Raw genomic sequence first — 22,894 nt, 5'->3', positions numbered from 1 at the left:
CTTTGGACCAATATGATGCCCACCACGATCTAGTGGTTGCATTATTGCATGAAATAATCTTTACACTGAGATGGTAATCGCCTGGCTGCGGTGAACATCCTTGGCTGCAAGCCATTCCTAGAACCACCCTTCACGGTAGAGCTACCTGCTTGCAGCTCACCATCCTGCTCTGTCCCAACACACAGCCATCATCACCATGATCTTCAGTATCTGACAAAGAAACGTGTTTTCATTCCATGGTGTACAGATGACTGTGTAAACGTTCAGTAATACTTATCTCTATATGGCACTCGGGCCCTGGGACACCCAACCTGGCCTGTTCCTCGTCTCGGGCTTAAACCCAGATTGAACCAATGTTCTAGCGTCATGTGTGCCTCGTTGTGTCTTCTCCTTATGGTATTCCATCTCAGCTTCTGTTTTATAACATGAATGAGTTCATGCCCGGCCCCTTGGCTGCCTGCTGGGTCCTTTCTTATCTCCTGATGTTTCTGTTTCCACCTCGGTCGCTTTAAGACGGTGTCAATAACATCTTGAAGCAGCCCAGGCAGTGTGTCTGTTGGGTGCTGAGTGTATAACTCTGCTCCCTCTGGCATGGTTCCATTGCAGAGGGTATTGACACCCACCTATTGAATGAGATGTTTTTATAAATGTGATTATAAATATTTGCCTATTAGACAATTGTTTTCTCAGTTTACTACTGACATATGTTGAGTTGAGTTCGTTTGTTGTGTTGCATACATTTTGCAACCTCTCCTCCCATGCCATACATGGAATACATGGAGAATGTTTTCAATGAAACTCTGTATTTTTGCATTTTGTGAAATGTTAACAATTGTGGAACACTTTCATGGCTAAATAGTTCTGTCCATTAATACAGTGCCTGGATGTCTATTGATATGTAAATGTAAATGTAGTTGAGCTTATATAGCGCACAGCTACCCGCTGTGGGTTTCCCGGCGCTTGCTTAGGGAACCCGTCCTGGTATTCCCCTGTGAGATAGCAGGGTATCCACAAGGTGAAAGTCAGGCATCCCGCCGCGAGGGGCCGTTGTGGAGATTAAGCAAGCTATTGCCCAGAGTCGCAGAGTGTGAACCCGTGAGTCGAGGAGGCACCGGGGCGAGAATTATCGAGTCCATGGAATTTTTAGCCCAAGACCCGTCGAGGCGGGGAATTGAACCCTGGTCCAGGACCGATCTCAGCTTCCGGGTCTGCCGCCTCTAACCCCTGAACTACACTAATGTGTTTAAGTGAAAGAGCATTTTTTGTAACTTCTAAGTATGACTGCAGACCCCACTTTTAAGAGTGTTTGACCTAGCTTCAAAGAGTTTAAAGCAACTAACCATTTTTGTTGCTTTATGTATAAATGAATAAAAAACACACACACACACACTCTGTCTCTTGCGCTCGCTCTCTCTCTACTATTTACAGTCCACTCTTTTCGTCTCATAGCGAGAGTGCCTTCATTGTACTCGTCAAAGCTAACAGTCCTCCTTTAATGTGCTCAGTCGAGCAGCGTTTGTTCATACCTGTGTTCGCATATTAAAGTAGACATATTGGTTTTGCCAGTGCTTGCTAGAATGGTGGTGAGTTAATGCCCTGTTTTGTAGCTGTGTCCTATCTTCTATCATTATTATTCCTCGTCAGCTTCAGTTTTATCCACACGGTGAGGCATGACTGGGGCCTGACTTCTGTGACATGCCTTCTCTTTATTCTTTCAGGTTTTGGCCTTTCTCCACTGCCTCTTCACTTCCAACAACCTGACCTTTGAACTCACCCAGGACTTCCTGCCATATAAACAGCAGCTTCAGCTGAGCCTCCAAAATGTACGTTCCCACGGGTTTTCACCAATGTCACTGATTCCTGCTGGCTTTTTGCACCCTCAAACCTTTCTGTCTCCATCGAAGTTGTGAGGTAGCGGAACTCTCCAAATTCACCTTACCTTTCAGCTGCTAGCACCCACAGCGTGAATGCTGGCAGATTCACTCAGCATTTCACCCTTATCCTGCTGATAAAAGGAGGTCCATGTGCTTGCGTGATATTATACCCGTCCTTAGCACTCCAGGTCGACTCAATTGTAAGACATGAGCTATGCAAGCCGGTGATTATTCTTGTTGTATTTAATAGTAATACTACTACTAGGAATAATAACTAGAAAAGTAGTAATGATATTGCAGTTTTAATGTTTTATTATATTATAATTATTGCCACTATTATTATTATATGACTTTTATCATCCTTCTTATGGTCTTTTCTGGTAAACGAAGGTAATTGTTGGCTCTGAACATCAGGTAGCCTCCAGGAGCCTGGCACCCTTGGTGAAATGCTGTCACCTCTCTCTCCCTCTTACCAGGTTGAAATGCCGTTCTCCATCCCACCCTGATGAAATGCTGCTCTCATTTTGCACCCTTGCTCATAGCCACGTAACCTGCTGTTTTCTTGCAGACGAGGAACCACTTCAACAGCACGCGAGACGAGATGGAAGAACTGAAGACGAGGATGAAGGAAGCCCCCCAGACCTGCAAGCTGCCCGGGCAGACCACCATCGAGGGATACCTGTACTCGCAGGAGAAATGTAATGCACCTGTTTGCATTTACCTCCAAGGCAGGCAGCGGCTTCAGTGGCCCCAGCAGTGGCTCTGCTAGCTCAGTGGACTAATGCACACACTGCAGGATTTTGTGTTTGTCCTCATAGTCAAAGATTGAATCGCTGAGGCCCCAATCGGCCTTTAATTCTCCAGAGCTCAATAAAATGAGTACCATTTAGTTGGGTAAAAGAAAACATCTGTTTTGTTAGAGTCGTCTCATAATGAAGCAAGTATTGGCATAGCCAATAGGTCGCGCCTTTGAGGCCTTATAAGTGTTTAGCCATGCAACAGTTGATGTTGTTGCACCAAGGATATTGTGCTGGATAACTAAACACTTATAAGATCCCAAAGGCGAGACCTATTGGCTATGCCAATGCTTGTTATAAATTGTCTGTGGGATTTTCATTGTGTGGTGTTTTGACGTTATAACTGTTTTGTTACTGATAAATACTTTACACATAATCCTACATTAAGCCTGTGTGCCTTGTGCCATGAATACCTTGGAGTTTAGCCCAGGTTTAACTGACTGAAACTGTGTTTTTCCTTATCAGGTCTGTGACCTTATTCTTTGTGGCAGACTCCCACCCACCCCAAGTACTAGGCAACCTACTTATACTGGCCTTTTAGAGATCACCCTAGTTTCCCAATTTGACTCCCTGCCTGTGTCATCCAAGAGTGGCCCACAAAAGATGTGTGAGTAAAGACGGGAGTAAAGAGATGTTAAGATATCTACACAATGGCCATCTGCTCGTATTAAAAAGATATAGGACGGCACGAGGATGCACCAAACCCCGAACGTGATCGGATTTCTCTCTCCTACTGTCAAACAGAAGCACAAAAGGTCCACTGACGACTTTTACCCTTGAATTTGTGGGTTCCGACTGAGCAAGACGCAGCAATTTGGGGCCCTCGAGGCCCTCATTAGAATTCCCTCCGATTAGAGGCTCATTCAGCCTTATTAAGCAGCCTGAGTTGGTGGGAGGGAAGTGTTAAACGTGGTTTCTAGATTTTAGCATTTATCACTAAAAATGAAGCATTTAAAAAAATAAATGACTCAGTAATAAACATTGACAGATTATCTGAAAGGTGGAAAAGACGTTTTGAGATTCTTGATTTTTGAAGCAGCGAAATACACAAGGATATTCTCAAAAACAGCCGACTTCCTTAATTTCATTTCCATGTTTCAAATTAAGGACTTGTTGGAAGGAGTGTGAGTACAAAAACTACAATCCCTATTTCTTCCAGCATATGTTTGGTTGGAAACTAGACAAAGTGCAGAGTTCCGTATCCCTCACAAAACCCTCGCTGCCACAGATCAATTCTTAAGTAGAATTCATGAGCTTTGCTATACTTTCAGGTTTACTTCGGGTTAATAATGAAACACCTGGATTCACTGTAGCGGATAACCTTGAACCAATTCATGCAGCGTTTTATAATCCGGTCAATGCGTTCGTACCCACAGTCACTGCCATAATTACCACAGGAGTAAAACACTGGACAGAACGCGAGCAACACAGAGAAAGCAATACAGTGAAGCGTCATTTTAAAAGGACATCCGCTATTTCAGGTAGGAGCAATAGAACGCGTCAGGCCCGTATGTAATACGCCGGCCGCATTTCTCTTGAATATTTCTTAAGAGCATTGCTAGGAATGAAATAAGCGAACAGTCACGCTCACGGTGACAGCAGGGTGATTATGTATTTTGCTGTTCGGGTTTCATTTACTTGTTTTGACCCATTCAGAGGTCGATGGTGACCCCCAGTGGTACTTGAGTGTTTTACACCTGTTAAAGGGACTGAAGAACATAAGAATGACTTTAAAAAAACAAGCCCATCTACAGCGTTTACCTTACGGGAGGGAGCAGCAGCAGGCGCGATGATTGCTAACATATGGCGCTGCTGCTCGCTCCCGCAAAGTAAACGCTATACATGCACGAGTACTAATAGGAAACAGTGCAAAACATGCACAAGTTTCAACAAAAGCCTGGAACGATTCCAAGAGGTCACTCCAACAGCAGTGCTTGCGAGACCTACAAAACATCTTTCCCTTTTCTACTCGTTCTCTCTTTTCTGCCTTTCTCTCTCTTGATCTGGGTCAAAGTCTGGTGATGAAAATAAGTCCCGGTGCCCATATACGAGTTCCGTCTGGGTCCCTCATCAATTGAGCACTGCATCTAGTGCAGAACTCTGCAGCGCTGATGCTGAGATGATTTACCCAGAGCACTTACTCCCCACCCAGTGAATTTTAAGAGTGAAAGCATGAAAGCTTTGCAAGGTTTGGGATGCCGTATATGTAGAGATATACTCTGTGTGTCAGAATGAAGCTCGCCTCAGCTCTTCTACTCTGTGGTGTGTCAGAAGGAAGCAAGCCTCAGATCTCCTACTCTGTGTGTCAGAAGGAAGCAAGCCTCAGATTCTCAAGTGTGTGTTCCAGAAGGAAGCTAGCCTCAGCTCCTTCTTCTCAGTGTGTCAGAAAGAAGCTCGCCTCAGCTCCCCTACTCTGTGTGTCAGAAGGAAGCAGGCCTCAGATCTCCTACTCTGTGTGCCAGAGCGAAGCGAGCCTCAGATCCTCTACTTTGTGTTCCAGAAGGAAGCTAACCTCAGCTCCCCTGCTCAGTGTGTCAGAAGGAAACTAGCCTCGGATCCTCTACTCTGTGTATCAGAGGGAAGCTGGCCTCGGGTCCTCGACTCTGTGTGTCAGAAGGAAACTAGCCTCGGATCCTCTACTCTGTGTATCAGAGGGAAGCTTGCCTCGGGTCCTCTAATCTGTGTGTCAGAAGGAAGCTAACATCGGATCCTCTACTCTGTGTATCAGAGGGAAGCTAGCTTCGGATCACATATTCAGTATGTCAAAGGTAAGCTAGCCTCCAATTCTCTACTCTGTGTGCCAGAGGGAAGCGAGCTGCAGATCCTCTACTTTGTGTTCCAGAAGGAAGCTAGCCTCCAATTCTCTACTCTTTGTTCCAGAGGGAAGCTCGCCTCGGATGCCCTACTCTGTGTTCCAGAGTGAAGCTAGCTTCAGATCCTCTACTCTGTGTGTCAGAGAGAAGCTAGCCTCAGGTCCTCTACTTTGTGTTCCAGAGGGAAGCTAGCCTCCAATTCTCAACTCTGTGTTCGAGAGGAAAGCTAGCCTCGGATCCTCTACTTTATGTTACAGAAGGAAGCTAGCCTCAGCTCCCCTACCCAGTGTGTCAGAAGGAAACTAGCCTCGGATCCTCTACTCTGTGTATCAGAGGGAAGCTTGCCTCGGGTCCTCTAATCTGTGTGTCAGAAGGAAACTAACCTCGGATCCTCTACTCTGTGTATCAGAGGGAAGCTAGCTTCGGATCCCATATTCAGTGTGTCAAAGGTAAGCTAGCCTCCAATTCTCTACTCTGTGTGCCAGAGGGAAGCGAGCCTCAGATCCTCTACTTTGTGTTCCAGAAGGAAGCTAACCTCCAATTCTCTACTCTTTGTTCCAGAGGGAAGCTCGCCTCGGATGCCCTACTCTGTGTTCCAGAGTGAATCTAGCTTCAGATCCTCTACTCTGTGTGTCAGAGAGAAGCTAGCCTCATATCCTCTACTTTGTGTTCCAGAGGGAAGCTAGCCTCCAATTCTCTACTCTGTGTTCCAGAGGAAAGCTAGCCTCGGATCCTCTACTTTGTGTTACAGAAGGAAGCTAGCCTCAGCTCCCCTACCCAGTGTGTCAGAAGGAAACTAGCCTCGGATCCTCTACTCTGTGTATCAGAGGGAAGCTTGCCTCGGGTCCTCTAATCTGTGTGTCAGAAGGAAACTAACCTCGGATCCTCTACTCTGTGTATCAGAGGGAAGCTAGCTTTGGATCCCATATTCAGTTTGTCAAAGGTAAGCTAGCCTCCAATTCTCTACTCTGTGTGCCAGAGGGAAGCGAGCCTCAGATCCTCTACTTTGTGTTCCAGAAGGAAGCTAGCCTCCAATTCTCTACTCTTTGTTCCAGAGGGAAGCTTGCCTCGGATGCCCTACTCTATGTTCCAGAGTGAAGCTAGCTTCAGATCCTCTACTCTGTGTGTCAGAGAGAAGCTAGCCTCATATCCTCTACTTTGTGTTCCAGAGGGAAGCTAGCCTCCAATTCTCTACTCTGTGTTCCAGAGGAAAGCTAGCCTCGGATCCTCTACTTGGTGTTACAGAAGGAAGCTAGCCTCAGCTCCCCTACCCAGTGTGTCAGAAGGAAACTAGCCTCGGATCCTCTACTCTGTGTATCAGAGGGAAGCTTGCCTCGGGTCCTCTAATCTGTGTGTCAGAAGGAAACTAACCTCGGATCCTCTACTCTGTGTATCAGAAGGAAGCTAGCTTCGGATCCCATATTCAGTGTGTCAAAGGTAAGCTAGCCTCCAATTCTTTACTCTGTGTGCCAGAGCGAAGCTAGCCTCGGATCCTCTACTTTGTGTTACAGAAGGAAGCTAGCCTCAGCTCCCCTACCCAGTGTGTCAGAAGGAAACTAGCCTCGGATCCTCTGCTCTGTGTATCAGAGGGAAGCTTGCCTCGGGTCCTCTAATCTGTGTGTCAGAAGGAAACTAACCTCGGATCCTCTACTCTGTGTATCAGACGGAAGCTCGCCTTGGATGCCCTACTCTGTGTTCCAGAGTGAAGCTAGCTTCGGATCCTCTACTTTGTGTTCCAGAAGGAAGCTAGCCTCCAATTCTCTACTCTGTGTTCCAGATGGAAGCTCGCCTCGGATGCCCTACTCTGTGTTCCAGAGTGAAGCTAGCTTCGGATCGCTACTCTGTGTGTCAGAGAGAAGCTAGCCTCAGATCCTCTACTTTGTGTTCCAGAGGGAAGCTAGCCTCCAATTCTCTACTCTGTGTTCCAGAGGATAGCTAGCCTTGGGCCTCTACTTTGTGTTCCAGAGGGAAGCAAGCCTCCAATTCTCTACTCAGTGTTCCAGAGGGAAGCTCGCCTTGGATGCCCTACTCTGTGTTCCAGAGTGAAGCTAGCTTCGGATCCTCTACTCTGTGTGCCAGCAGGAAGCGAGCCTCAGATCCTCTACTTTGTGTTCCAGAAGGAAGCTAGCCTCCAATTCTCTACTCTGTGTTCCAGATGGAAGCTCGCCTCGGATGCCCTACTCTGTGTTCCAGAGTGAAGCTAGCTTCGAATCGCTACTCTGTGTGTCAGAGAGAAGCTAGCCTCAGATCCTCTACTTTGTGTTCCAGAGGGAAGCTAGCCTCCAATTCTCTACTCTGTGTTCCAGAGGATAGCTAGCCTTGGACCTCTACTTTGTGTTCCAGAGGGAAGCAAGCCTCCAATTCTCTACTCAGTGTTCCAGAGGGAAGTTAGCCTTGGATGCCCTAATCTGTGTGTCCGAGGGAAGCAACCTTCAGATCCTCTACTCTGTGTGTCAGAGGAAAGCTAGTCTCGTATCCTCTGCTCTCTGTCAGAGAGAAGGTAGCCTAGAATCCCCTGCTGAGTGTGTCAGAGGACGCTAGCCTCATAGCCCCTACTCTGTTTGCTGGAGGGAACCCATCGTCAAATCCGCTATTCTGTGTGTCAGATTGAAGCTAGCCTCAGATCCACAAAGGTTGTGCACAACTAGTCCTAGAGCACTGCAGCTAACTTTGAGAGGCTGGGTATTGTCTAACTTTGAGAACCGGGGCATTGTCTAACTTTGAGAGGCAGGACCTTGTCTAACATTGAGAGGCAGGGCATTGTCCACCTTTGAGAGGCTGGGCATTGTCTAACTTTGAGATGCTGGGCATTGTCTACCTTTGAGAGGCTGGGCATTGTCTACCTTTGAGAGGCTGGACATTGTCTAATTTTGAGAGGCTGGCCATTGTCTAACTTTGAGAGGCTGGGCATTGTCTCGACTACCTTTGAGAGGCTGGGCATTGTCTAACTTTGAGAGGCTGGGCATTGCTAACTTTGAGAGGCTGGGCATTGTCTAACTTTGAGAGGCTGGGCATTGTCTAACCTTGAGTGGCTGGACATTGTCTAATTTTGAGATGCTGGACATTGTCCACATTTGAGAGGCTGGGCATTGTCTAATTTTGAGAGGTGGGGCATTGTCCACCTTTGAGATGCTGGGCATTGTCCACCTTTGAGAGGCTGTGCATTGTCTAATTTTGAGAGATTGGTCATTATCTAACTTTGAGAGGCTGGGCATTGTCTCGACTACCTTTGAGAGGCTGGGCATTGTTTAACTTTGAGAGGCTGGGCATTGCTAACTTTGAGAGGCTGGGCATTGTCTACCTTTTAGAGGCTGGGCATTGTCTAACCTTGAGTGGCTGGACATTGTCTAATTTTGAGAGGCTGGGCATTGTCTACCTTTGAGAGGCCGGGCATTGTCTAACTCTGAGAGGCTGGGCATTGTCTAACTTTGAGAAGCTGGACACTCTCTACCTTTGAGAGGCTGGGCATTGTCTAACTTTGAGAGGCAGGGTATTGTGTAACTTTTAGGCTGGGCAGTGTCTAACTTTGAGAGGTTTGGCATTGTCTAACTTTGAGAGTCTGGGCATTATCTAACTTTGAAAGGTTGGGCATTGTCTAACTTTGAGAGGCTGGGCATTGTCTACCTTTGAGAGGCTGGTCATTGTCTACTTTTGTGAGGCTGGTCATTGCCTACCTTTTAGAGGCTGGGCATTGCCTAACTTTGAGAGGCTGGGCATTGTCTAACTTTGAGAAGCTGGGCGTTGTCTAACTTTGAGAAGCTGGGCGTTGTCTAACTTTGAGAGGCTGGCGTTGTCTACCTTTGAGAGGCTGGGCGTTGTCTACCTTTGAGAGGCTGGGCATTGTCTACCGTTGAGAGGCTGGGCATTGTCTAACTAGCCTTGGATTCTCTTCTCTTTGTGTCCGAGGAGATCTCGCTTTGGATGCACTGCTCTGTGTGTCAGAGGGAAGCTAGCCTTGTATCCTCTGCTCTCTGTCAGAGAGAAGGTAGCCTAGAATCCCCTGCTCAGTGTGTCAGAGGACGCTAGCCTCATTGCCCCTACTCTGTGTGCTGGAGGGAACCCATCCTCAAATCCACTGTTCTGTGTGTCAGATTGAAGCTAGCCTCAGATCCACAAAGGATGTGCTCAACTAGTCCTAGACCACTGCAGCTAACTTTGAGAGGCTGGCCCTTGTCTAACATTGAGAGGCTGGGCATTGTCCACCTTTGAGAGGCTGGGCATTGTCCACCTTTGAGAGGCTGGGCATTGTCTACCTTTGAGAGGCTGGACCTTGTCTAACATTGAGAGGCTGGGCATTGTCCACCTTTGAGGGGCTGGGCATTGTCAACCTTTGAGAGGCTGGGCATTGTCTACCTTTGAGAGGATGGGCATTGTCTACCTTTGAGAGGATGGGCATTGTCTACGTTTGAGAGGCTGGGCATTGTCTAACTTTGAGAGGCTGGGTATTGTCTCGACTACCTTTGAGAGGCTGGGCATTGTCTATCTTTGAGAGGCTGGACATTGTCTAACTTTGAGAGGCTCAGCATTGTCTGCCTTTGAGAGGGTGGGCATTGTCTAACCTTGAGCGGCGGGACATTGTCTAATATTGAGAGGCTGTGCATTGTCTAACTTTGAGAGCCTGGGCATTGTCCAACTTTGAGAGGCTGGGTATTGTCTAACCCTGAGACGCTGGGCATTGTCTGCCTATGAGAAGCTGGGCATTGTCTAACTTTGAGAGGCTGGGCATTGTCTAACTTTGAGAGGCTGGGCATTGTCTACCTTTGAGAGGCTGGGCATTGTGTAACTCTGAGAGGCTGGGCATTGTCTACTGTTGAGAGGCTGGGCATTGTCTACCGTTGAAAGGCTAGGCATTGTCTAACTTTGAGAGGCTGGGCATTGTCTAACTTTGAGAGGCTGGGCATTGTCTAACTTTGAGAGGCTGTTCATTGTCTAACTTTGAGAGGCTGGGCAATGTCTAACTTTGAGATGCTGCGCACTGTCTACCTTTGAGAGGCTGTGCATTGTCTAACTTTGAGAGGCTGGTCATTGTCTACCTTTGAGAGGCTGGGCATTGCCTACCTTTGAGAGGCTGGGCATTGCCTACCTTTGAGAGGCTGGGCATTTTCTGACTCTGAGAGGCAGGGCATTGTTCACCTTTGAGATGATGGGAATTGTCTTACTCTGAGAGGCTGGACATTTTCCAACTCTGAGAGGCTGGGCATTGTCTAACGTTGAGAGACTGGACATTGTCTACCTTTTTAGAGGCTGGGCATTGTCTACCTTTGAGAGGCTGGACCTGGTCTAACATTGAGAGGCTGGGCATTTTCCACCTTTGAGAGGCTGGGCATTGTCCACCTTTGAGAGGTGGGGCATTGTCTACCTTTGAGAGGATGGGCATTGTCTACGTTTGAGAGGCTGGGCATTGTCCAACTTTGAGAGGCTGGGCATTGTCTCGACTACCTTTGAGAGGCTGGGCATTGTCTAACTTTGAGAGGCTGGACATTGTCTAACTTTGAGAGGCTCGGCATTGTCTGCCTTTGAGAGGGTGGGCATTGTCTAACCTTGAGCGGCTGGACATTGTCTAATTTTGAGAGGCTGTGCATTGTCTAACTTTGAAAGCCTGGGCATTGTCCAACTTTGAGAGCCTGGGCAGTGTCCAACTTTGAGAGGCTGGGTATTGTCTAACCCTGAGACGCTGGGCATTGTCTGCCTATGAGAAGCTGGGCATTGTCTAACTTTGAGAGGCTGGGCATTGTCTACCTTTGAGAGGCTAGGCATTGTGTAACTCTGAGAGGCTGGGCATTGTCTACCGTTGAGAGGCTGGGCATTGTCTAACTTTGAGAGGCTGGGCATTGTGTAACTCTGAGAGGCTGGGCATTTTGTAACTCTGAGAGGCTGGGCATTGTGTAACTCTGAGAAGCTGGGCATTTTATGACTCTGAGAGGCAGGGCATTGTTCATCTTTGAGAGGCTGGGCATTGTCTAACTCAGCGAGGCTGTTCATTGTCTAACTTTGAGAGGCTGGGCATTGTCTAACTTTGAGATGCTGCGCACTGTCTACCTTTGAGAGGCTGTGCATTGTCTAACTTTGAGAGGCTGGTCATTGTCTACTTTTGTGAGGCTGGGCATTGCTTACCTTTGAGAGGCTGGGCATTTTCTACCTCTGAGAGGCTGGGCATTTTCTGACGTTGAGAGACTGGACATTGTCTACCTTTTTAGAGGCTGGGCATTGTCTGACTTTGAGAGGCTGGTTATTGTCTACTTTTGTGAGGCTGGGCATTGCCTACCTTTGAGATGCTGGGCACTGTCTTACTCTGAGAGGCTGGGCATTGTCTAACTTTGAGAGACTGGGCATTTTCTACCTTTTTAGAGGCTGGGCACTGTCTACCTTTGAGAGGCTGGCCATTGTCTACTTTTGTGAGGCTGGGCATTGCCTACCTTTGAGAGGCTGGGCATTGTCTAACTTTGAGAAGCTGGGCATTGTCCAACTTTGAGAGGCTGGGTATTGTCTAACCCTGAGAGGCTGGGCATTGTCTGCCTATGAGAAGCTGGGCATTGTCTGCCTATGAGAAGCTGGGCATTGTCTAACTTTGAAAGGCTGGGCATTGTCTAACTTTGATAAGCTGGGCATTGTCTAACTTTGAGAAGCTGGGCATTGTCTAACTTTGATAAGCTGGGCATTGTCTAACTTTGAGAAGCTGGGCATTGTCTATCGTTGAGAGGCTGGACATTGTCTATCTAGCCTTGGATTCTCTTCTCTTTGTGTCAGAGGAGATCTCGCTTCGGATGCACTGCTCTGTGTGTCAGAGGGAAGCTAGCCTGGTATCCTCTGCTCTCTGTCTGAGGGAAGGTAGCGTAGAATCCCCTGCTCAGTGTGTTAGAGGACGCTAGCCTCATAGCCCCTACTCTGTGTGCTGGAGGGAACCCATCCTCAAATCCACTATTCTGTGTGTCAGATTGAAGCTAGCCTCAGATCCACAAAGGATGTGCACAACTAGTCCTAGAGCACTGCAGCTAACTTTGTGAGGCTGGGCATTGTCTACCTTTGAGAGGCTGGGCATTGTCCACCTTTGAGAGGCTGGGCATTGTCCACCTTTGAGAGGCTGGGCATTGTCTGCCTTTGAGAGGCTGGGCATTGTCTACCTTTGTGAGGCTGGGCCTTGTCTAACTTTGAGAGGCTGGGCATTGTCTCGACTACCTTTGAGAGGCTGGGCATTGTCTAACTTTGAGAGGCTTGGCATTGTCTAACTTTGAGAGGCTCGGCATTGTCTACCTTTGAGAGGATGGGCATTGTCTAACCTTGAGCGGCTCGACATTGTCTAATTTTGAGAGGCTGGGCACTGTCTACCTTTGAGAGCCTGGGCATTGTCTAACTCAGCGAGGCTGTGCATTGTCTAACTTTGAGAGGCTGGGCATTGTCTAACTTTGAGATGCTGGGCACTGTCTACATTTGAGAGGCTGTGTATTGTCTAACTCTGAGATGCTGGGCATTTTTTACCTCTGAGAGGCTGGGCATTGTCTAACTTTGAGATACTGGGCATTGTCTACCTTTTTAGAGGCTGGGCATTGTCTACCTTTTTAGAGGCTGGGCATTGTCTACATTTGAGAGGCTGGGCATTGTCTACATTTGAGAGGCTGGGCATTGTCTAACTTTGAGAGGCTGGGCATTGTCTGCCTTTGAGAGGCTGGGCATTGTCTGCCTTTGAGAGGCTGGGCATTGTCTACCTTTGTGAGGCTGGGCCTTGTCTAACTTTGAGAGGCTGGGCATTGTCTCGACTACCTTTGAGAGGCTGGGCATTGTCTAACTTTGAGAGGCTTGGCATTGTCTAACTTTGAGAGGCTCGGCATTGTCTAACTTTGAGAGGCTCGGCATTGTCTACCTTTGAGAGGATGGGCATTGTCTAACCTTGAGCGGCTGGACATTGTCTAATTTTGAGAGGCTGGGCACTGTCTACCTTTGAGAGCCTGGGCATTGTCTAACTCAGCGAGGCTGTGCATTGTCTAACTTTGAGAGGCTGGGCATTGTCTAACTTTGAGATGCTGGGCACTGTCTACCTTTGAGAGGCTGTGTATTGTCTAACTCTGAGATGCTGGGCATTTTTTACCTCTGAGAGGCTGGGCATTGTCTAACCTTGAGCGGCTGGACATTGTCTAATTTTGAGAGGCTGGGCACTGTCTACCTTTGAGAGTCTGGGCATTGTCTAACTCAGCGAGGCTGTGCATTGTCTAACTTTGAGAGGCTGGGCATTGTCTAACTTTGAGATGCTGGGCACTGTCTACCTTTGAGAGGCTGTGTATTGTCTAACTCTGAGATGCTGGGCATTTTTTACCTCTGAGAGGCTCGGCATTGTCTACCTTTGAGAGGCGGGGCATTGTCTAACTTTGAGATGCTGGGCATTGTCTACCTTTGAGAAGCTGGGCATTGTCTAACTTTGAGAAGCTAGGTATTGTCTAACTTTGAGAAGCTGGGCATTGTCTAATTTTGAGAGGCTGGGCTTGTCTACCTTTGAGAGGCTGGGCGTTGTCTACCTTTAAGAGGCTGGGCGTTGCCTAACTTTGAGAGGCTGGGCATTTTCTACCGTTGAGAGGCTGGGCATTGTCTAACTTTGATAGGCTGGGCATTGTCTAACTTTGATAGGCTGGGCATTGTCTAACTTTGAGAGGCAGGGCATTGTCTAATTCTGAGAGGCTGGGCATTGTGCAACTCTGAGAAGCTGGGCATTTTCTGACTCTGAGAGGCAGGGCATTGTTCACCTTTGAGAGGCTGGGCATTGTTAACTCTGCGAGGCTGTGCATTGTCTAACTTTGAGAGGCTGGAGATTGTCTAACTTTGAGATGCTGGGCACTGTCTGCCTTTGAGAGGCTGGGCATTGTCTAACTCTGAGATGCTGGGCATTGTCTAACTCTGAGATGCTGGGCATTGTCTAACTCTGAGATGCTGGGCATTGTCTAACTCTGAGAGGCTGGGCATTTTCTACCTCTGAGAGGCTGAGCATTGTCTACCTCTGAGAGGCTGGGTATTGTCTACATTTGAGAGGCTAGGCATTGTCTAACTTTGAGAGGCTGGGCATTGTCTAACTTTGAGAGGCTGGGCATTGTCTACCTTTTTAGAGGCTGGGCATTGTCTACCTTTTTAGAGGCTGGGCATTGTCTACCTTTTTAGAGGCTGGGCATTGTCTACATTTGAGAGGCTGGGCATTGTCTAACTTTGCGAGACTGTTCATTGTGTAACCCTGTGAGGCTGGGCATTGACTAACTTTGAGAGGCTGTTCATTGTGTAACCCTGTGAGGCTGGGCATTGACTAACTTTGAGAGGCTGGGCATTGTCCATCTTTGAGAGGCTGGGCATTGTCTAAGTTTGAGAGGCTGGGCATTGTCTACCTTTGAGAGTCTGAGCTTTGTGTAACTCTGAGAGGCTGGGCATTGTCTAACTCTGAGAGGCTCGGCATTGTCTACCTTTGATAGGCTGGGCATTGTCTAACATTGAAAGGCTGGGCATTGTCTAACTCTGAGAGGCTGGGCATTGTGTAACTCACAGAGACACAGCGTTGTCATGCTTGGCACTAAGACTCTGGAAATCACCAGACCCCGAGCAGTGATGCATGCTCCGAGTCTCACACTCTTATTACCACTGAGGACACACTTCCGGTCCATAAGATTTTCCATTCATGAGGGATTTTTCTCGTTTATTACATTTGCAGAACATGTGGGTACCTAAATTAATGTAAACCCACTCTTTAATAAATCCGTTTGATTTGTTATAGGGTTTTGATCAATCTAAGGCAGAAATAATGTTAGTGAGCAAAATGAAGAGTATCTAGACAAACGCATTGAGCATTATGATGTAGTGCATACCAGTTATTGTACCACTCCAGGGAGTAAGTGAGGATGGCGGCTGCAAATAAGCCCTGCTTCAGTCAGTGTATAATAGGGCTTTTCATCATATGAAAACGTTTTGTACTTTGAAATACAGATAAAGAAAAAAGTAAAACGTGCAAAAGCACTGAGGGCAGTCGACTCCAGTAGAATATATGGAGGAGAAGGCATGTGCCTGGAAATCTAAGACTTGCATAGATCGCCGAGGCGTGCTCCTTGGAATCTTGTGAATAATGAAAAAGGGGGTGTACACAGACCATGAGTGTAAGTCCACAATATGTCTGTCCTCTTATTTTGAGGATCAGGTTCAAGGTGTCAAGGTAATGTTGGTCCTCTCATAAGCTCAGATTTTTCAATTGATGAAGGATTGAAATAATTAATGTTGTCCATAGGTCTTCAGAGATGCTGCATTGCACAGAGTGTACCGTTCTGAAGGATACTGTGGTTACTTAACACCCAACAAACAGCTGTAAATGCAGCGTTATCTTTAGAAATTAAAAAAGGAGATATGGGCTCAACACGAGAATGTAGTAACTTCTTCATGTGTAGCAGCAGACAGTTCAGCGCAGGCTGCCATCCACACACATTATGTGCCACTCCCCTCTGGAAGCGTGTCATGAAGAACCTCTATCTGAGAGTAGAATCTCACTGCTGGCTGCGCCTTCTCTCTCTGCAGGGGCCCTGGGTATGTCCTGGGTGAAACACTACTGCAAATATGAGAAGGAATCTCGCGGCTTGAAGATGATTCCATTGGAGCAGAAGCCCGGCGCCAAGCAAGTGAGTAACCTGTGACTATTTGGGCTTGCTGTCGTGACATGGAAAATTCCTGAAACTAGAATGCGTGTAGAAAGGACTGGAAAGCCAGAAAGGACAATTCGGTAGACAATGGTAACATCATAATGAAAAACATTGGTAAAGGCAATAGGTCTGGTGTTGACCACTGACCTTTTGGCTGTGCCAATGCCTATTTTGTTTGTGAATGTTTTTGGATGAAGACATTCAATTACATGCACTATGTAAATATGCTACTTTGTGCGTTGGTGGTTGCTGACGGACATCCAAATCTTTGGCAGTGCCTTGTAATGGCATCTTCGCCCCATCGCCGATAAATCTGCAAGACTCCGTAATGGTATGAATGGAGAATGGCACTCAAGCATGATGGGAAAAAATATTTATTGTTCAAGAAACAGTAGTATCAACATTCACACGTGTTAAGGCTGAGAAGCAGCCTTGATCATCGTGATCAAAGCTAATTATCAGCTAAAACATGCTGATACTGCTGTTTCTTGAGCAATAAATACCTTTTGCCACCGTGCCTGAGTGATGTTCTCCCTTCATACCATTATGGCTAAAAAAAAAAACAAAAACAAAGAAATATATATATATATATATATACATACATACATACATACATACCTTTCTCTCCACGGTCCAATCCCCCGGAACCAAGAAAGGCACGAACTCCACTTTTCTCGTGGCCGCCATGACGCGTTTCGAAAGTCCAAGGGTCCATATATATTTTAACTGACAAAAGCAATGGTTGCTTGGATGTTATAGTTAGGTTCAGATTTTACACACATAAATCCATAGAAATTCAGCAGTTATAGCTATCTCAAGAAACTATGACCCATGCACTAAGGAAACTATATCTCGCACCCCGCCATGCACAGTTTTCTCATCAGTAATTTTATTGCAAATGTTGCAGTGATATTATCAATGATGTCATAGAAGATATCATGACTGATATGTAATATTTGGGGTAATAAGTAATCCATGACTAAGGCGCAAGATATACTTACCTTAAGGCACTAGTGGCGAACCCCCGCATGCAACCAACACCACGCTTTGCACAGCCTTTGGCCATGTGCAGTGGGGGGATGGCCACAGGGCATGGCCACAACCCCCCGCATGCATCTTAAGCGCAGTCGGGGATTCGCCAGGCCCTGTGGCCAACCCCTCTAATGCAGCCAGCCCACGGGCCCCTGGGTGTGTAAGTGGCTGTGCGGGTCTGTGAGTGGGTGTGTCACTAGCTGTATAAGTATGTACATGGGTGTATGAGTATATCAGTGCATGTGTGAGTGATTGTGGGGTTCACTGCATCTGTAAGTGTGTGTGTGAGTGGCTGTATGAGTGTGTAAATGGGTGTATAAGTGACTGTGTGGGTCTCTGATAGGTGTGTAAGTGGCTGTATGGGTGTATGAGTGTGTCACTGGTTTTGCTGTATGGGTGTGTGAGTGGGTGTGTTAGTGCCTGTGTGGCTCTGTGAGTGGATGTGTGAGTGGTTTTCTGGGTCTCTGAGTGGATGTATCAGTGACTGTATGGGTATGTGAGTGAATGTATGGGTGTGTGAGTAGGTGTATGGATGCGTGAGCAGGTTTGTCAGTGAGTGTGTGAGTGGGTCTGTTAGTGGGTGTATGAGTTTTTTTAATTGATGTCTGGATCAGCAGAAGTATGTTGATTCACAGACGGGCATCGCTGAGTGCCGCCGTGGATCCTTGCGCATGCACCCAAAAACGTTTTCCAACAGTTGGCTGCCCATGAGTGGTACCTCACAGAGGTCAGAATACCTTTACTCTATCCTGACCGCTTATGTCCTATTTATGCTTCATCCCCACCAACCCCGGGAACCCTATCCCAATTCACAAAATTGTGGCAGCAGCTTTTCTCTCCAGTTGCAGCCAGGAAATCACGGCATTGCTGTTGATGCATGGATCATCAGATCCACTGCGGTGGATCCGTGTCTCTAGATATACAGAAATCTTTTTCCTTTAATAACTCCAAAACTACTGAACAGATTAACACCAAATTGCAAAAAGCACTCTATCTGGACCAAGATGTAGCTTTCTGCCAAAATTGGTGGAATTCCGTTCAGCATAGTTCTGGGTTGTACTTTGTGTCTAAAATCCCTATGGAAAATTGCATGGGGAAAAATCGTTTTGTGACCCCTCCCTCCCCCCACTCCCCCTTTCCTTGGCCACTGCTTGACGAATCACCCCAAACCTTTCCAGATTGCAGTTGAAGTGACTGGCACACTAGTTTTGAAAATTCCATGCAAATTTGTCAAATGGCGCCACAGTTATTAGCAAAACAAAAAATTGCTTTTCCAATGAAAACTAGGTTCTAACTGTAACTACCTACTGGCAGCCGCCAGTAGGTAATATATATATTGTCAATGCCTTTTTTGTTTTGCTGATAACTCTGACACCATTTGATGAATGTTTACGAAACTTTCCAAAAATGTTCTCATTTTTGCCTAGTTTGTGAATGTAAAGTTTCGGGGTGATCTGTCAAGTGGGGGCTGAGAAATACTGCAGAACAGAAGTACACCAAATTTGGCACAAAGCTAGATCTTGGTCCTGAAAGCGTGCTTTTTGTGCTTTGGTGTAAATCCGTTCAGTAGTTTCAAAGAAATTAAAGATAAAAAATATTTGTATATCTGAACAGTTGGGTTTGAGTGACTCTTGCGAGAGTCCATCAAACCCAATTAAACAAAATAGAGCTGATTGGCTCAGGAGGCTTTGTTCCCTTGGGTCAATTTCCTCTGACAGTGCATGGCATCCCTCCCTAGGCTGTTGGCTTCCCTGGGAACCCCATTCTCTGGGGCCACTACCTTAAACAAAAAGGGAGGAGCGCAAATACCCCCCTACCTTAGCCTTGAGGGCCACGCTGCCCCCTCCCCTAATAAAAAAAAAGGCCAGACTGGCAAGTTGCCGGAGGCGCCCCTTTCACCACCACTTTGCAAATACGCCTCCTGGTGCACAGGTGGTTGGGGAATGAAGTCTCCTTGGCTGCAGAGGATCCTTGGGAGCCAACAAGCCCTCCTTTTACCTCCAGTAAGACCAACGCAGAGGGATTGCTGAGAGGTCTTTGGAGGCCACGCCCCCTTTCTCTGCCACTCTGCAAACGCACCTCCTGGCACAGTACTGGTTGGGGACTAAAGTCCACTTTTCTCCTTTGTGTCCTAGGGGGCCAGCTACTCCCCCTGTTACCTCCAGTAATTACCACACAACGGGATTGCTGAGAAGTTGTCGGAGGCTACTACCCCTTTCTCCACCACTCTGCAAACGCGCCTCCTGGCGCACTACTAGTTGTGAGTTGAAGTCCCCTTGGCTCTTGAGGGTCTTTGGTGGCCAACTACCCCTCCAGTTACCTAAATTAGAAAGGTACAGGGACGTTATAGTTAGGAAATCAAATTTAAAAAAAGTTAGAAATTCACTGAAAAAACCAAAGGTTACAGATATGTTATAGTTAGGCTCAGATGTACAAAACCAGTGAAATTGAGCAGTTAAAGTTACCTGACCTAACTATAACTTACACCCCCGCAAAGCACTGCTTATGACCTCACATATTACATCACTCATGACATGCTCAGTGACATCACTGATGACATCTCAGATGACATCACTGATGACATTATCAACTGACACACACACACACACACACACACACACACACACACACACACACACACACACACACACACACACACACACACACACACACACACACACACACACACACACACACACACACACACACACACACACACACACACACACACACACACACACACACACCCATACCCATATAACCTTTTGTATGCCCACTCCCACATAACCACTCACAGACCCATACCAGTACCCACACACCCACTCACTCTTCCATAGAGCCACACGACCGTTCACTCACCCATACAGCCACTTTTACAACCCGTCACCCACCCGTACGGCCACTTTTACAACCCGTCACCCACCCGTACGGCCACTGACATAGCCACACACTCACCCATACAGCTATTTACCTACACAGTCATTCACATACCCACTCACCCATACAGACTCTCAAAACTGCCACTCACTAACCCATACAAGCACTCACACTCACTCACACACCCACACAATCACTTACATACCCATTCACACATCCATACAAGCACTCACACATCTGCTCATTCAGCCATTCACACAGAAGCTTACTCTCCAATACAACCACGCACGCACCAGCTCACTTAACCAAACAACTGCTCAAACAGCCACTCACTCACCCATACCACCACTTACACACCGAGTCACTCACTCATACAGCCATTCGGACACACTCTCACTTCCCCATACAGTAACTATATACCCACCATAGAACCACTCCCTCTGCCACTCACTCATCCATACACTGACACACCCACTCACTAGCCAATACCGCCACTCATACAGCATCTCACTCACCCACACAGCTACTCACACACCCACTTATACACTCATACAGCCATTTACACACCATACACACTAGGATACATACAGTAGTGCACCTGTTATGTTAATTTAACTTTTGTAGTAGGTTAGTATATATGTTTAGCATACATAAACTCTTAAAAACACTTACACTTACTTGATGCCATCAGTGATGTTATTTGAGATGTTATCTGTGATGTCATTGACCATGTCATAATTGATGTAATATGTGAGGTCATAAGCAGTGCATTGCTGGGATGTAAGTTATAGTTAGCTCTATAACTACTGAATTTCACTGATTTTGTACGAGTGAAATCTAAGCCTAACTATAATGTACATGTAACCTTTGTTTTTTCCTGTGAAACACACACACATATACACATACACGTATTGATTGTAAGTAGAAAGTATGCAATGAGTTCTTTTCATAGTATACTAAATAATAATATAATAGTATGAGCAATGACTGCATTTCATGCTGTATTTTATTTATATGTATATATTAATAAAATGTATATATGTATATATAATATATGATGGTATGAAAAGCACCCCTTACACACCTATTGTGCTGATGTGCACCTTGTCAAAGAGCAGAATGCCAGCAATCACAGTCGGCTAAGCCGGTGGCTGAAGCGGGCTCACCCTGTGTCCCATGCTGTATGCTGTGAATGACTCTGCAGCAAACCAGTGGATGGAAAGAGCTTAATGAAAGCCCCTGAAAGTATGTAAGACATATTTTTTTATTACAAACAAAAGGTCTAGGCTAACTCCAGACCTAAAAGGTAGCCATATTTAATTTTTGAAAGAGAAAAATAAAGAAGTGGCGAAATACTTGAATTAATTTCAGCCATGGTAATTACTCTGTGCCGCTTTCCAGTACATTTTTTTTTTTTACTGCACCACTACAGACAGGAACTACCCATGTGTTAATCAGCCTCCCTTTCCCCAAACTAGACAATGAAATGTCTAGCCCGAACTGCTGCGGGACACCCCTTCTTGTGGGAACATAGGCAAACCCAGACATGGTTCTGCTTTTTTGCGCCTCATCAGCAGCTTTCTCAGTATCTGTGTCACAGCGTGGTACTTAATGAAAAAGCCAGTCAAGATATCTGTGGACTGCTTGGGTTCATTTAACATAACTGTTTCATGTAGCCAACTTGTCTACATATACTTTAACTGTCTTAAAAAGGATCTTCTGCTAGTACCTTCCAAGACATAACGCTCCTCGCGTGGGAAAGTAAAGGAGAAGTGGAATAAAAATAACTTTTTCAAAGTTTTTTGCTGTTGTAACTGTGCCCCTGTTTAAAGCGTTTGATATTTAAAATAATGCTTCTAGTATAGCCATGCCACAATCAAAACCCCCTCATTAATGTCACATGAGTGTTTAGTCTGTGTCATGTAAGGCAAAGACAACAACATTTTTCAAAGTTTAGGCTGTAGGCCTGGTGATTGTTTAAGTATTGTACAATGAATTTGGAACCCCTAGAACTGAGTTTGTATCCCAGATTCCCCTGTGGTTGACATGAAAACAGACAATTTACCAGCAATTGCACAATTAAGTGACCATAATGAATTGGAATGAAAATAATTCTGTTTTTTCAGCCGAGGCAGCTAAGCAAACATGTTGCCCTCATCACCAGCCTTGACATGTAGGAGGAATTTGGGTGCCAGGTGAAAAAAGAAACAGGTTGTGAATAGGATTATTCATGTGGTATTGGGAGGAACAATACTAGGAGAGAGGATATTGATTCATTACTCCATAATGGTGGACCTTCCTTTCTGCACAGGAATGATATCCCACTTGAGTTTTACAAATGTGTTCGCCACTTTCCTTAAAAAAAAATTGGCAGGATGTTCTCCTGAAACATCTGGAGACATTTTAATTGGTACAAAACATGATTAATGTCATCGTTGACAATTTGAGTGAAAAAACCTTCCATTTAGCTGAACGGGAAACCTCCAACTCCAACTTAGACTGGATAATGTATTTTTCATTTGTACTGTTATACTGTCCTAATAACCAGAATTTTCAGCCTGCATTTAGTGGAATGAGTAAAGATCTAGTCTTCCTCAGCACAGATTGAGGAAAATCACTTCTTTCTGGAAATGTGATCTTTCTGTTTATCTTCTCAGGGGACATCCGATTTCACGCTGAAGTCGTGCATTAGGAGGAAATCAGACTCCATCGACAAGCGGTTCTGCTTTGATATTGAAGTCAATGAAAGGTAGATTTTATTGGATTTGCTTTGACAGCTTAGATGTTTATATTAACGTCCCATGGTGCTTCTGTTAAGGAGGTAAGCTTAGACCCCTGAACTTAAGATG

General features: G+C 46.2%; 1 protein-coding gene across 3 annotated transcripts in view; it reads left to right on the top strand.

The window, feature by feature from the left end:
• OPHN1 (oligophrenin 1) overlaps positions 1–22,894 on the top strand; it is a 656,285-nt gene that overhangs the window by 390,083 nt on the left and 243,308 nt on the right. For all 3 annotated transcript variants that reach the window (XM_085608318.1, XM_085608317.1, XM_085608319.1), the window contains 4 exons: positions 1,719–1,823; positions 2,443–2,572; positions 16,015–16,115; positions 22,703–22,794. In XM_085608318.1, the coding sequence (XP_085464444.1) occupies positions 1,719–1,823; positions 2,443–2,572; positions 16,015–16,115; positions 22,703–22,794 (428 nt within the window). The remainder of the gene's footprint in view (positions 1–1,718; positions 1,824–2,442; positions 2,573–16,014; positions 16,116–22,702; positions 22,795–22,894) is intronic.

Source organism: Triturus cristatus, chromosome 5_2, assembly GCF_964204655.1.
Source record: "Triturus cristatus chromosome 5_2, aTriCri1.1, whole genome shotgun sequence".
Lineage (NCBI taxonomy): Eukaryota > Metazoa > Chordata > Amphibia > Caudata > Salamandridae > Triturus > Triturus cristatus.
The sequence above is the reverse complement of the archived record's forward strand: the minus strand, read 5'-3'. Positions and strand labels throughout refer to the sequence as shown.